The sequence below is a fragment of the Macaca fascicularis genome, chromosome 10 (genome assembly GCF_037993035.2).
Source record: "Macaca fascicularis isolate 582-1 chromosome 10, T2T-MFA8v1.1".
In the NCBI taxonomy this organism is placed as follows: Eukaryota; Metazoa; Chordata; class Mammalia; order Primates; family Cercopithecidae; genus Macaca; species Macaca fascicularis.
In genome coordinates this window covers 77,930,062-77,944,614 of record NC_088384.1, presented here as the reverse complement: position 1 = coordinate 77,944,614, position 14,553 = coordinate 77,930,062, and the positions used below count along the sequence as shown (strand labels likewise).

Here is a 14,553-nt window from a genome sequence, read left to right as displayed (position 1 = left end):
GCATCATGCAGTAATTTGGTTAGTGTTTCCCTTCCCTACCTTCATTCTTTGAAGTTCGTAGAGGGCTGACTGGGTGCCAAGCACTGTGCCAGATGCTAGGAATTCAAAACAATAAGAAATGTCCCCAGCCTTGAAGGCAGTTGCCATCTGTTCAAGGAGAAAGACAAGTGATTCAACAATTCCGTGGCAGTGTGATAAATGTCATGATTGAGGTGTGTCCTTGTTTATTTCCAAATTCCTTCTAAGTTTTAAAGGTCTGTGAAGTGACCATTGACACATCAAAAAGGGTAACTTGACCATTTCACAAGTGATGGAAATTTTAATATCTGTCATTTTCAAGTGTGGGTGAGAATGCAGTACAAAGCCATTCTTATAAACTTCTGGTAAGACCCTACATTGGTACAACCATCTTGGGGAATATTTTGGCAATAGTTTATAAAGTGAAAAATATGCCTCTTATACAGCCCAGCATTTTCACTGCTAGGTATGTACCCTAGAGAATCTCTCATACATTTCCCAAACTCTGGATGCCAGAGCGGCACAGTTCTCAGATCTCTGCTCCATCTATACTCACTGTGTACCTGAGCTCATCCAAGCCAATGGCTTTACATTTCTTCTATTAAACTCTCCAGTCCTAACCTCCAGCTTACACTACAGACCTGTAGTAGAACTCTCCATTTGGATGCTGAATGGGCATTTCCAATGTATATATACAACATATTTTGATCCTTCCTACCCCTAGATCTGTTCCTTTCGAAGCCTATAAAATAGTACCATTATTTACCCAGTCAAAACCACTGGGCTCATGTTGAACTTGTTTCATTCTTTCACATCATGTCTGGTTCATTTGCAAAACCTGTAAGATCCAGCCTCAAAAGAAATCCTAAATAAATCACTTCTCACCATCTCCAGCATTACCGACTATCCAAGCCTTCATCATCCCTCTCCAAGCAACGCCTTCTCCTTCCTACTCAGTGCCCTACAATTTATGCTCCACACAGCAGCCAGAGTAAATCTTTTAAAACCAAATCTAATCATGTTATTCCACCCTTCGAAACCCTCAAAGGCTTCCCAACACATTTAGAATAAAATCTAAAGCACTTAGTGAGGGCCAAAGTCCAACTAATGTAGCCTTTGGCTCCATCTCCAACCTCATTTCAGGCTACATTTTTCCTTGGTCACTTGCTCTGTCTTGCTGTCATTGAATGATGTTGGCATGCACACACCTGCATCAAGGTCTTTGCACTTGCTGATCCTTCTCCCTGGACTGGTGTTTCCTGGGTGTGCGTGTGGCTTGCTCCTCACACATGTACGTGACCTCAGAAGTGCTTTCACTGGCCCATATTTAACACGGCATACTGTCATGCTTTATCACCTTCCTTCCTGCTTTTTCTGTCCTTCTAGTACTTCTTTGACATTATAGTTATTTGTTTACTTATTTGTTTCTGTCACTCATAATATGAGAGTTTCATGAAGGCAGGGTTTACCTGTTTCTTCTATCACTGCATCTATCCTGGTGCCTCTAAAAGTACTTGCTCTTTAGAATGAATGAAGGTACCCAAGGAGAAAGGTATACAAATTTCTACTTTCATGTATAATTAGAAATGACCTAACTATCCATCAACAAAATAATGGATAATAAATTATAATATATTCATATATGGACTTCTGTGCCTTCAGTGAAAAATGAATGAACAAGATCTACTTGTATAACTGGTATATAAAGATAAAAATAGCAAGTTGCAAATGCACAGAGTGGGATAGCTTTTATGTAAAATTGAGAACAGCCCAAACTACCTGTTGTTTGGATAAATGCATATGTAGTAAGATTGCAAAACCATTTTTGGGGTAAACACCAAAACTAGGGTAGTAGTTATCTATCTGGTATGGAATGGAATTGAGGTGGGGCATACAAGATGCTTCAGTGGCATCAAGAATTATGTATTATTTTAAATGTAAATCAAATAATCAAAAATGTAAATCAAATAAAGCAAAATGTTGAGATCTGACCACACTAGTGTAGGTCCATGGCTATTCATTATGCTGTCATCTGAACACTTCTGTAAGCTTGAAATCAGTTCATAGCTTGCAAGTTCTTAAATAAAACAAAAAGTTGAAGCTGTCGATACATCAACCATTTATAAGTTGCGTAAATACTGATTGTGGCTCCTGTAGTTACCACATGAGCTCTACCCCATGTCAGAAAGGTGTGATTGAAATGAAGGGTGCCTTTTGGGGCCACGTTTCAGTGACCACTGTATACTCTTCTCACCAGTCCCATAACCTGACTTTTAGATAAAATTGAAAACTGAATTATTTAAATTCAGAAGCGCCATCATCTCCAAGAAAAATCCCTTTTCCAATTCAGTGAGAACAATAATGTCTTATAATTAATACATTTTCCATTTTTAAAGAGCACCTCTCATATCTATTCCCCTTATTTCCCATTATGATGATCTTGGAAGTCAGATAGGGCCAGTCTTTTTCCCCAGTTGACAAAAGAAGGAGCTGAGACCCAGGAGCCAAAGGAGTGAGTAGCAAGAGCAGAACTTGATACAGGTCCCGTGGACCCCTGGTCACCATACCTCCCCAGTGCTGTGTTTCTGAACTTGGGGGACCATGCACCCCTGCCATCATGGATGTAAAAGCAAAATGCCACCTGTGTGTGGAATTCATTATGTTACTTATAATGTGTAACTCTCTTATTTCATTCAAGTTCTGACAGATGAAGGTTCTTGGGAAAGAGACTATGAAGAAGTTTTTACCCTTATAATTTAAGCTGCCTCAACTTCCACGAATAAAACATGAGATGTGCATCTTCAGAGCTACAAGTGCTACTAAGATGTTCTTTTTCCCCTAGGCCTTATATCAAGTGATGGGTTTTGCAGATATCTGATGTCAGATGAAAACGCCCCAGTCTTCCTAGATCGTTTAGAACTTTACCAAGAAATGGACCATCCTCTGGCTCACTACTTCATCAGTTCTTCCCATAACACTTACCTGACTGGCAGACAGTTCGGCGGGAAGTCTTCGGTAGAGATGTACAGACAGGTTCTCCTGGCTGGTTGCAGGTGAGGAACTAAGATGGCAATTTGTTTTTTGTGTGTGATGCCCTTTAGAGTAATTTACTTTTCTCTGAAAAATAGGAAATAGTAATCAGGATGAAAAGGACATTTGTTTATTCCCTTTAATGGATTATCATGGTCATTTAACCTTGAGAAAAGGACAATATCTCTTCCAGAAAAACCACTGGGCTCATGTTGAACTTGTTTTATTCTTTCACATCATGTCTGGTTCATTTGCAAAACCTGTAAGATCCAGCCTCAAAAGATCTACAGTCATCCAAAAGACTTTACTGTAAAAAGACTTTTCTTTACTGTAAATTTAAAATATGCCCCCAAAACCACAAAAAAAGAAAACATGTATATTGTAAGAAGTCATGTTGAGTTTTCTGTTGATTATAGGTATTCTTTATTAGCGCCATGCTCTAACCAATTGAGCTAACTGGCCATTGATTATAGGCATTTGTAAATTAGCTTTATTTGATGTAAAATTTAAAAATTTAGTTTCCTGAGGATAGAAATTATTGAAAATAGTTTTTGTTTTATAGAAACTGACAAATATTTCAGGTTTAAAATATGGCAAAAATGATGAAAGTGAAACATAAGAAATGTAGTTACATTATGATTTTTTTTCTTGGTTATCAATTAAATAATATTTTCTTTTAACTCACTGTTTTTTTGGATATGGAAATACGTTGAAAGAAATTAACTGTGTTACTACTTCCATTTGCATACTTCCTCTGAATACTTGAGTATGAATCACTAAACATTTTCTGGAATGGCCAAAGTAACATCATCCAGCCTATCAAAATTAAAAGTAATTTTGATATTATCAAAAATCCAGCCCACATTCATATTTCCCCAGTTGTCCCCAACCAAATTGTCTTTTTTTTTTTTTTTTTTTTTTTTAATTGAGACAGAGTCTTACTTTGTTGCCCAGGCTGGAGTGCAGTGGCGTGATGTCGGCTCACTGGAACCTCCCCTCCTGGGTTCAAGAAATTCTCATGCCTCAGCCTCCCAGGTAGCTGGGATTATAGCCTCCCAAGTAGCCATCACACCTGGCTAATTTTTGTATTTTTAGTAGAGATAGGGTTTTGCCGTGTTGGCCAGGCTGGTCTCCAACTCCTGACCTCAAGTGATCCGCCCACCTCGGCCTCACCACGCCTGGCCCCCAAATTGTCCCTTATTGCAGCTTTGTCACAAATAGGATTTCATCCAGAACCATGATGCTTGTTATATTTCTTAAGTCTCTTAATCTCACTCAGACAATCCCTTTTTGATAATACCAACCAGATGAGAAGTATAATGTAGTTTTTACCTGTATATGCCATGAAATAATCAGGTTACTTATTCAACTTTCTGTTCTGTAAGAAAACAACTTATTTTTATGTCTTTCTTTTAATTTCTATACACACTATTTTATTGTAAAGTTTCAATACTGTAACTTCACTATGTCCCTAGATGTGTTGAACTTGACTGCTGGGATGGAAAAGGTGAAGACCAAGAACCAATAATAACTCATGGAAAAGCAATGTGTACAGATATCCTTTTTAAGGTAACTTTTAAAATAATTACACAGACTTTTCCAAACTCTGTAAAAATGCAGGAAATAGGGAGATGGAGAAGAGAAAACAAATGATTCATTTTCTCAAGCATTGTACCTTCATACTGTCTTCTTTCAGTCTTGAGGAAAAAGTCAAGACAAAGATCTTTTCCACTGAATGTCCCCTTCATGATACTTTTCCTGCTTTCAAATGGTGACTGTGTTATGTAACAAGGTTTCTCTGGCAGAGTTTACCTAGTTTTACTTACCTTAAAAACACTGTCTCCTTTTGTTATGTACTTATTTGCTTATTTACTTTGCATTATTCCTAAAGGACTTCAAGGTGGCAGAAAAAAATAAATAGAATACAGGAATAAAATAGACGGTAAATAGGGCCTATACAAATAGGACAGGCTGGGTGTGGTGGCTCACGCCTGTAATCCCAGCACTTTGGGAAGCTGAGGTGGGCAGATCACCTGAGGTCGGGAGTTGGAGACCAGCCTGACCAACATGGAGAAACCCTGTCTCTAACAAAAATGCAAAATTAGCCAGTCATGGTGATGCACGTCTGTAATCCCAGCTACTCGGGAGGCTGAGGCAAGAGAATCGCTTGAACCTGAGAGGTGGAGGTTGCAGTGAGCCAAGATTGCACCGTTGCATTCTAGCCTGGGCAACAAGAGTGAAACTCCATCTCAATAAATAAATAAAATAATAAGAGAATAAGATAATGAGGTTAGACAAATCAAAAGAATGAAATTCTGTGGTTGGCGAATGTCAGCTACAGCTGTCTGTCAGTTTGGTGTAACTCAGGATAGATATTACAACACCAGGAGCAGCAGTTCTCAACTCCACCTACATGTGAAACAGCACCATGGGTATTTTCAACAACACAGGTGCCACTGGGCATGATGGCTCATGCCTGTAATCCCACCACTTTGGGTGGTGGAGGCAGGTGGATCACTTGATGTCAGGAGTTTGAGATCAGCCTGGCCAACATGGTAAAACCCAGTCTCTACTAAAAATACAAAAATTAGCTGGTGTGGTGGCGAGCACCTGTAATCCCAGCTGAGGTGGAGGCAGGAGAATTGCTTGAACCCGGGAGGCGGAGGTTGCAGTGAGCCCAGATCATGCCATTGCTCTCCAGCCTCAGCAACAGAGAGAGACTCTATCTCAAAACACACACACACACACACACACAGATGTCTAGATGCTATGCATAGTATATCTCTTAGCCAAGATGTTGGAGAGTTTTGACCAGCAATGAATTCAAGATAATATTTCCTGGTATGTACCAAGAGTATATTCAAGTGGGAAGCCATGAATTTGCACAGCCAGGAAGAATAACTAAATGACTACCATAAGGAATGCCTCAATAAAATATTTCAAGATTATCTAACCTCGGGCTTTATCATGTCAAATGGATTTGCCTAGATAACTATTGTGAAATATTTTTATGATTAACTGAATGACGAGATTTGCCCTGTGATTAGCTACAAACCACTAAGAATTTGGGGATTTTTACCAAATACAATGCTCTGGTTGTAGAAGTGCTGGTTTGAAGCCTTCCTTTCTCAAGCTAAGCAGAGGCAGGGCCAACCGTCTCTTAAAGCCTCTCCTATTTCATGGAGAATAGTGAAAACGGAAGATTATGTTTAGCTCCTTCAAATGTTGTTTTCTATAATTAAGCTCTGTGTTACAGATGGGGGGTCCAGAACACTTTACTGATTCACTTACATGTTGTCTGACCAACCAGAACCCCTTCCCCCGACCTTGTAACCAGGCTAATAGGAAACAAGGGATACTGTAAATGTCACATGAATACACAGAGGTCTACATCAAGTTAATGAAGTATAGCCCAAGACTGATTTCCAAACACAGAGGAAAGTCAGTAAAAGCCTCCAACAGTCCTTAGGTTACTGCCCACAGTTTTCTGCACGAGGTGGGGAGGAATCATACAGTGGTCTGGAGTGAGAGCCTCTGTGCCAGAGATCACCTGCTCCTCAAGAAGAAAGGTGGACTCTGAACTCCTGGCTTGGCAGATTAACAAGCCGGAAACTGTCATGCCACTTAGGTGAAATCTCTTATAAGTTAATAGCACCATAATTCTGGAGAAGTAAAAGATAGCTTAAAAATTGTCATTAACCATTAACTGCACCGTGGCTGTAACCACAGGGAACTCAACCTGTAGAGGTATTGAGATAGATGGGGGCTCCAGGTCTGAATTGCTGGAACTGACTTCCTGAAAGACTCAATTAATAGTCTCTGAATAGTGTTAGGTGCCTTAATTTTTTTTGCTGTTTTCTCTCATTAACCCTTTTTTTTTTTTTTTTTTGTCTTTAAAGGATGTAATTCAAGCCATCAAGGAAACTGCGTTTGTCACATCAGAATATCCTGTAATTCTCTCCTTTGAAAATCACTGCAGGTATAATGATCCATTCTGCCTCAAGTCTCTGTGTGGTATTGTTTCCTAACCCCTAATGCCCACTCCTGCTCTACATCTTTTTAAATAGCTGAGTAGTTTGTTTTGTGAACTACCAAGTTCAAATAATCCTCCAGCAAGGACACCTACTCTTACGCAAAGCAAAAAACATTAAAAAAAAAAAAAAAAAACATAAAAAAACCAGTCTTGCCCCTACCAAACCAAATCATTTTAATGTGTTTCAGAAATACTTGTTCCGAACAACAGTTCAGAGATTGGGACACCTTACTTAAAGTTCCATTGAGTTGGAAGATGTGGCAGTATATTTGAAATCAGATTTGATTAACTTGAAAGACATTTTTTATTCTTCTTTCCAGCTCTTAGTTTTGGAACTGAATCTCCTTCTCCGTCTTTTAAAATTATACCAGTTAAAGTTTTTGGTACATCTCACATTAGCATTAAGAGGACAATCGTGCATTTTGCCAAGTGAGAATCTTAATTGCCTAGGAATGGGTGCTTTTTATTCTTGGACGGTTAATGGGTGTTTGAATTTACAAATGCCACTTTTTTTTCTCTCCAGCAAATATCAACAGTACAAGATGTCCAAATATTGCGAAGATCTATTTGGAGATCTCCTGTTGAAACAAGCGCTTGAATCACATCCAGTATGTATTTTTAGCAAACCATATTTCTAGCATGAATGGATTTGTTTTGAAAATTTCTGAGGGGTCAAGTAGTACTGGAGGACTAATGCTAAAGATCTTCGTATTTATTTAAATTCTTTGGTACAGAAAGCTTACATCATGCTTCAGAGGGATGTAAAGAGACACAAAATAAACATCTGGTTCAATTTAATTTGGAGGATCTTTGGGTCTTATGGTTTTTCAGATCTCAGTCTTAAAATTTCATAAAGCACCCAGGCCACGAGTCCAGATTCAGGTCAGTCATTCTCAACTTCAGTTACACGTTAGAATCACCTGCAAAACTGTTAAAAACACCTGTGCCAGGGCCCCACTCAGAGACTGATTTAATTGATGCAGGGTCAGGCCTGAGCATGGTGTTTTAAAAGCCCTCCAGGTGAACTGTCTATGCACTCAGGATTCAGAACCCATGGGAGCCTGATGCTGTGGAAAGTGCCCTGAATTGATGTCATGGCATCCTGAAGTTCACATTCCTAACTCCAAAATAAATCACTGGGCAATGTTACACATGCATTTTTGAACTTCATTTTACACCTGCTAATTTCTTCATAAAGCGAAGAACATTAACCTGTGCTCCATAGATAGGCTTTATGAGATCTATGAATTCATTCTAATTGCATGCAATTTTTTTGTATATACTCATTCTAGAGAGTTAATCACATTTTTATAAGGATCCATGACCTCCAAGAAATTAAGATCCACAGTCACAAGATGTTATGAGCTCCAAGGCAGCTAATGAAATCAAAGTAGAAAGACCTGCTATTGACAAGCAGCACCTGATGGGCTCAAACCTGGTAGTTTGAGGTAGTGGCATAAGAACATCACAGCAAGTGACAGCAGGAAGGTGCTTTGTACTGCGTGTAAACACTTTAGGTGGTTTAACAATGAGGTTCTTTTCAGAAGTGTGTCTATGGGAACTGAAAAAAATATGAGAGACAAGGATATCTGTATCCTTTGCCCCCCTTCCTTCTTCTCTTGAACTTGCAGAAGCAGTTGCTGCAGGTGACCTGCCCATATCCTTACAGTGCCTCCTGTTTCCCTGAACACTGGCCTGATTTTCCACTGCCAACATCCGCAGCTTCTTGCCTGAGAGTGAGCTCTGGTCACTGGAGCCTGCTCTGCCACACATGAAAGATAGACCAGCAGTGCCAGGGAATTATCATCCCTCTCCCATACTTCATCCCTCCTGAGGTGGGATAACCCTGAGCACCTGCTCTTCTCTGCCTCCCAGGGTTTCCCAGCAGAATCGTGCTCCAGCTGGCTGCAGTGATAACTTGCTTGGTAACACACCCTTGATGGGCCGCCTGTTTTCTTTTTCTCACTTCCCCACACCTCTGTTGGAGTTTCCTTCCAAGTAGATGACCTGGTGCAATAATACTTTTCTCTGAGGCTGTTTCTAAGGGAACCCAAACAAGAAACAGCTCTGATTTATTTTATTTATTTATTTTTACCTAGGCCCTCTGTTTATTTTCATGATTGGGTTAAGGTGATTGCTTTTGGGGAAAGATCACTGTATTCTTAGTGAAGTGATGTGCACATATTCTTTCCAGCTGAAGGCTGTCCAGGTTCTTGGCATCTTGAACAAAGAATTGGGCAAAATGCACAAACAAAGCAAGGAAAGAATGAAGCAACAAAAGCAGAGATTTATCAAAAATGAAAGTAGACTCCACAGGGTGGGAGGGGCCTGAGCAGAGGGGCTCAAGAGCCCCGTTACAGAATTTTCTGGGGTTTAAATACCCTCTAGAAGTTTCCATTGGTTACTTAGTGTCTGCCCTATGTAAGTGAATAGGATGAAGTAAAGTTATAAAGTCATTTACTCAGTGTACATCCCATGTAAATGGAGAGGATATTTCCCATCGTAGCTGAAGTGTGTCCATTTGATTTAGTTCTAGGAAGTCAGCATGAATAGGCCTTATGTTCCCTGCCTCTAGACCCTGTTCTCCTTTGAATACAGGACAGTTGTTTTGGGAAGCATAAGTAATATAAATGGGAATAAGACCTGCTCCTGGAGCTAAAGAGCTTTCAACCTTGGGAGTGGGAGGAGGACACAAACGTGAACACATAACTAGAAAAGAAGGTGGCCTATGATGCTTTATTTGTTGGAGGTGTCCTGGTACAAGAGAGGTCACTGGGGAATGGGCCAGTGATCTTCCTTACACCAGGCTGCTGGAAGGAAACAGCATTTCAACAAAGGGTTTTATTGGAGGCAAGACAGACATATGAGTGCACAGTGCTTTACATATAATAAGTAGTATAAAAGCAAGTTTTGAAAATGAATGGATGGGTGGAAGGGTGGGTGGCTGGGCATATAGAAAGATGGGTGGAGGAATGGGAAATGGATGACTAGATACAGGACCGTTCTGTAGATCAGAGGTGACAGCATGCAGGGACATCTCCTTTGCATATATGTATCTAAGCAAATGATGCTGTAGTCAAGTTCAGATTCCAGGAATTGGAACAACTCTGTTCTTGATTCCCTTATCAAACCCACTAAACCACAATCTCAAGTGTTGAGGGTTGGGTCAGCCTACTGAGCAGACAGGTTTACTATACAGCCTGACCCTTGGGAGGATTTTGGGGGGCCTCTAACTTGGGAAAGCCAATTCTGACCCCAGCGGTCAATCATCCCTTGCACTTTACCAGATACTTAAAAGGTGCAAGGCCCTCAGGGGAGCAGGAACCCCTCCCCCGCACATCCTGGGCCAGACCCCTGCTCCACTGGGGAGGTTGGAGCAGCTCTGCACACCTCTGGAAACTGGATTTCAAGTTTGCAGCACTGGTCTAAGGGAAAGCTGAATGAGTGTGCTAACTTGGGTTGGGGAGTGAAAACGGAAGGCTGTGCCGCCTGCCATCTAGTGGGTGTTGGGTTGCATCACTCCCAGGCCTCCTAGGCTCCTCCTGGGCTGGGAAGGAGAATGGAGAAGCACAGGCCTTCCTTAATTCAGCTTTTTCTGTTTCTCTCTAGCTTGAACCAGGCAGACCTTTGCCATCCCCCAATGACCTCAAAAGAAAAATACTCATAAAAAACAAGAGGCTGAAACCTGAAGTTGAAAAAAGTAAGTGAAATACACACATATTAATGGAAGCAAGTATAACACGTATGGACATTTCAGCTGTTTAGAATTCAATTTATTTTAAAACCACTGATTTTGGGGGAAAGGATGTAGGGGTGATGTTACAGGTACTTTTCAGAGCAAGATTGCCACATTTCCATTTAAGTTTAATTTCCACATCAATTAATTCATGCAGTAGGAAAAGCATATTTATATATTCATATGTCAGAATTTGGAGGGGGCCCAAGGAAAAATGAGAGGAAAGTAGAAGCATTTTAGAATTTCTCAAGATACAAGGAACCAGCATTTTATAATATTACACACTCTAAAGCCCTCATAAGTTTCCCTTTTCAGTTTGCCCCTGTGCTCCAAACATATCTAGGGATACTAGGTACATAAGAGTATGTGACTGTGTATATGTGAATAGAGATCTAGAGACAAATGATTTTATATAGTCATGTTTCCTTTTATTCTCCCAGGATGATTTCCTTGAAAATATTTTCTTCCAGAGTATATCTTAGTTCAGTGAATTAATGGTATCAAATATTGGCATGGTTACACTGCATTTTCCCCCCAAGTATTCTAAATGAAAAATTTTAAATTATGTTAATGGCAGTTTATTTTATTACAAAAGCAATAATGCCATAGAAAAATCAAGACAATGAAAAGTATAAGAAAGTAACAGCACTAACATGTATTATACACATATTCATATACTATAGACACATGTACATAATGTACATGTCTAGGTATATACCTACATTTTTAACATAATTGAGATAATATTAATGGTACTGATTTTTAATTTTTAAAATTTAACCAGGTAAGTATACTTACATCAGCAGGATATAAATCTACATACTAACTTTAATCCTAATGTATGAAACACTATATAGAATTTAATATCTATTACATAGAATTGTATGCATTTATTATAGCATGATGTAACCAGTCCCAAGTTGATGGATTTTCACTACTATAAACATGCTTGAATGTTATTTTGTATGTTTGTGCAACCCTCTCCTTGAAATCAATTGGCGCGATTAGAGTTATTCACCCAAAGCATATACATATTTTATATTGTGATATAGTTTGTTATGCTTTCTTTTAAGAAAGTTCTACCAACTTAGACTCTTCACCAGTCATATATGAGAGTGCCTGTTTCCCACCAATATCCTTAATGCTGGCTGTTGGCAATTTTTAAATGTGTGTCCAACTCATAGAAAAAAAGTGGTACCTTAGGGGTTTTGTTATTTGTGTATCTTTAATAACTAGTTTTTTGCATATTATGATTTGTGGTTTGTCCCTACATGTTTTCCAATTTTTATTATTTCATTTACCTTTATCTTTCTGACTTACAGAAAAATATTAGTCTTATTTTGCATAGTACGATATAATCCCAGTTAAATCCGTTGCAAATATTTTTTTCCTGAGGTTTTGTTGCCAACCTGCCTATTTTCTGTCAATTCCCCATGACTGTTCATAAACCTTGGTCTGTGCCAGATTCTCCAAATTATAGGCTTTTGTTATCTAGCCTTAAATTCTTTACAAGGACTGAACCTCCTCTCAAACTTGGTGACCAGAATTTTGGTCATTTCACCCATGACCCCGCAATTCTTCATCATGTGTGTATAAGGTGGTCGTTACAGGTTTCTTACAAGGTCAGGACCACCAGGAATGGGCGAGAGAGAGATCACTGCTGAACCTTAGGAACATGGCGCACTTGGTGCCTGAACATTCTGTTTCCTCTCCCTTTTCATGTCCTCCTTCTCAGTGTCGATCTGAAGGCTTAGCTTTTGTATGTCACCTAGCATCTGTCACCATCTCTTTGCATGTTTTTGCTAACAGAACAGCTGGAAGCTTTGAGAAGCATGATGGAAGCTGGAGAATCTGCCTCCCCAGCAAACATCTTAGAGGATGATAATGAAGAGGAGATCGAAAGTGGTGAGCTGTTTGCTTTTATTTTAAGTTACATGCTTCAAAAATACTTTTTACATAAGAAAACCAGGCTGGACACAGTGGGTCAAGCCCATAATCCCAGCACTTGGGGAGGCCGAGGTGGGAGGATTGCTTGAGCCCAGGAGTTCAAGACCAGCCTGGGCAACATTTTCATAGAGATGAGACCCCATCTCTACAAAAAATAAAAAATTAGCCAAGCGTGGTGGCCTGTGTCTGTAGTCCCAGCTACTGGAGAGGCTGAGGCAGTAGGATCCTTTGAGCCCAGAAGTTCAAGGCTGCAGTGAGCTGTAATTGCACCACTGCACTCTAGCCTGGGCAACAGACTGAGGCCCTGTTTCAAAAATACATGAGTAAGAAAACCAGGAATTTCTTTCCGAAGACCCTTTTATATAATAATGCTGTTTTAATTCTTAATAGTAATATTTTGGTGTTCTTGGTATTTTGCCAAATACTTCCAATTTTTTCTGACGACTAAATTTTAATGGCCTTGTCATCTCCCTTCCTATTGGTCATTCAGCTATTCAGCAGAAATTCATAGCCAGAGAATCCTTGAGCACTTGCTGTAGTAGGCAGAGGAAACAATATAAAGAATATTTTGCAATCCCTGTCTATAGACAAAAGCATGAACTTCAGTCTTGTTAATGATGATAGTAGAGAGGCAAGTAATTTAAGAGACCCTCAGGCAAATAACTGGTTTGTCTGCACAAAGTGAACTAGAAATCCAAAGCTGGTATTAAAATTTCAAGTTCAAATTCCTTCAAATAACCAGCTCACCAGAATTATCTCTGTGAAGCTAGATAATTTTAGGAAGGCAGTCTTGCTTAAAATATTTGAATATGTGCTACTACCTTCTCTTTTACTTTGATCACATAGCAGCAATCATAATGTTCAGATGTAAATGGGTCATTTGAGAGTTTCGGGGTGATTTTAGAGAATTATTTGTTCGTTATATATCATGAGAATTGATGAACAAAATGACGAGGACTTGCGTTGGTTATACAATGCTTTGGGTTTATATACAGGCATACCTTAGAAATATTGCAGATTGAGTTCTAGACCCCTACAATGAAGTAAATATTGCAAAAAAGTGATTCACAGGAATTTTTGTTTCCCAGTGCATACAGAGATTATATTTACACTGTACTATAGGCTATTAAGTGTTCAATAGTAGCATTATGTCCAAAAATGTAACTTAATTAAAAAATATCTATTGCTAAAAAATGCTGTTATCTAAACCTGCCTCAAATTGAAATCTTTTTGTAGAGTGTCTTGCCTTGAGTGAACAGTGAGGTAGTTGCCAAAGATTGGGGTGGCTGTGGTAATTTTTTAAAATAAGACAACAATGAAGTTTGCTGCATCAATTGACCCTTCCTTTCACAAAAGATTTCTCTGTAGCACGCAGCGCCATTTGATGACACTTTACCCAGAGCAGAGCTTCTTTCAAAATTGAAGCCAATCCTCTCAAACCTTGCTGTGATGCCTTCTCAACTAGGTTTATGTAATATTTTACATCCTTTGTTGTCATTTCAACAATGCTCATGGTATCTTTACCTGGAGTAGATTCCATCTCAAGAAACCACCTTCTTTGCTCATTCATAAGAAACAACTCCTCATCTGTTTAAGTTTTATCATGAAATTGCAGCAATTCAGCCCCATGTTCAGGCTCCTTTTCAAATTCTAGTTCTCTTACTCTTTCTACCACCTTTGCAGTGACTTCCTCCACTGAAGTCTTGAACCTCTCAACGTCATCCATGGGAGTCTCCCAAACTCCTATGAACGTTGATATTTTTACCTCTTCCCATAATTGTGAGTGTTC

The 14,553-nt window shown here is 39.4% G+C and overlaps 1 protein-coding gene across 44 annotated transcripts in view; it reads left to right on the top strand.

Annotated features, from left to right (window-relative positions):
* PLCB4 (phospholipase C beta 4) overlaps positions 1-14,553 on the top strand; it is a 409,930-nt gene that overhangs the window by 312,222 nt on the left and 83,155 nt on the right. For all 44 annotated transcript variants that reach the window (XM_074004800.1, XM_074004802.1, XM_074004805.1 and 41 more), the window contains 6 exons: positions 2,861-3,071; positions 4,524-4,617; positions 6,948-7,027; positions 7,605-7,689; positions 10,691-10,781; positions 12,627-12,722. In XM_074004800.1, coding sequence (XP_073860901.1) covers positions 2,861-3,071; positions 4,524-4,617; positions 6,948-7,027; positions 7,605-7,689; positions 10,691-10,781; positions 12,627-12,722 — 657 coding nt within the window. The remainder of the gene's footprint in view (positions 1-2,860; positions 3,072-4,523; positions 4,618-6,947; positions 7,028-7,604; positions 7,690-10,690; positions 10,782-12,626; positions 12,723-14,553) is intronic.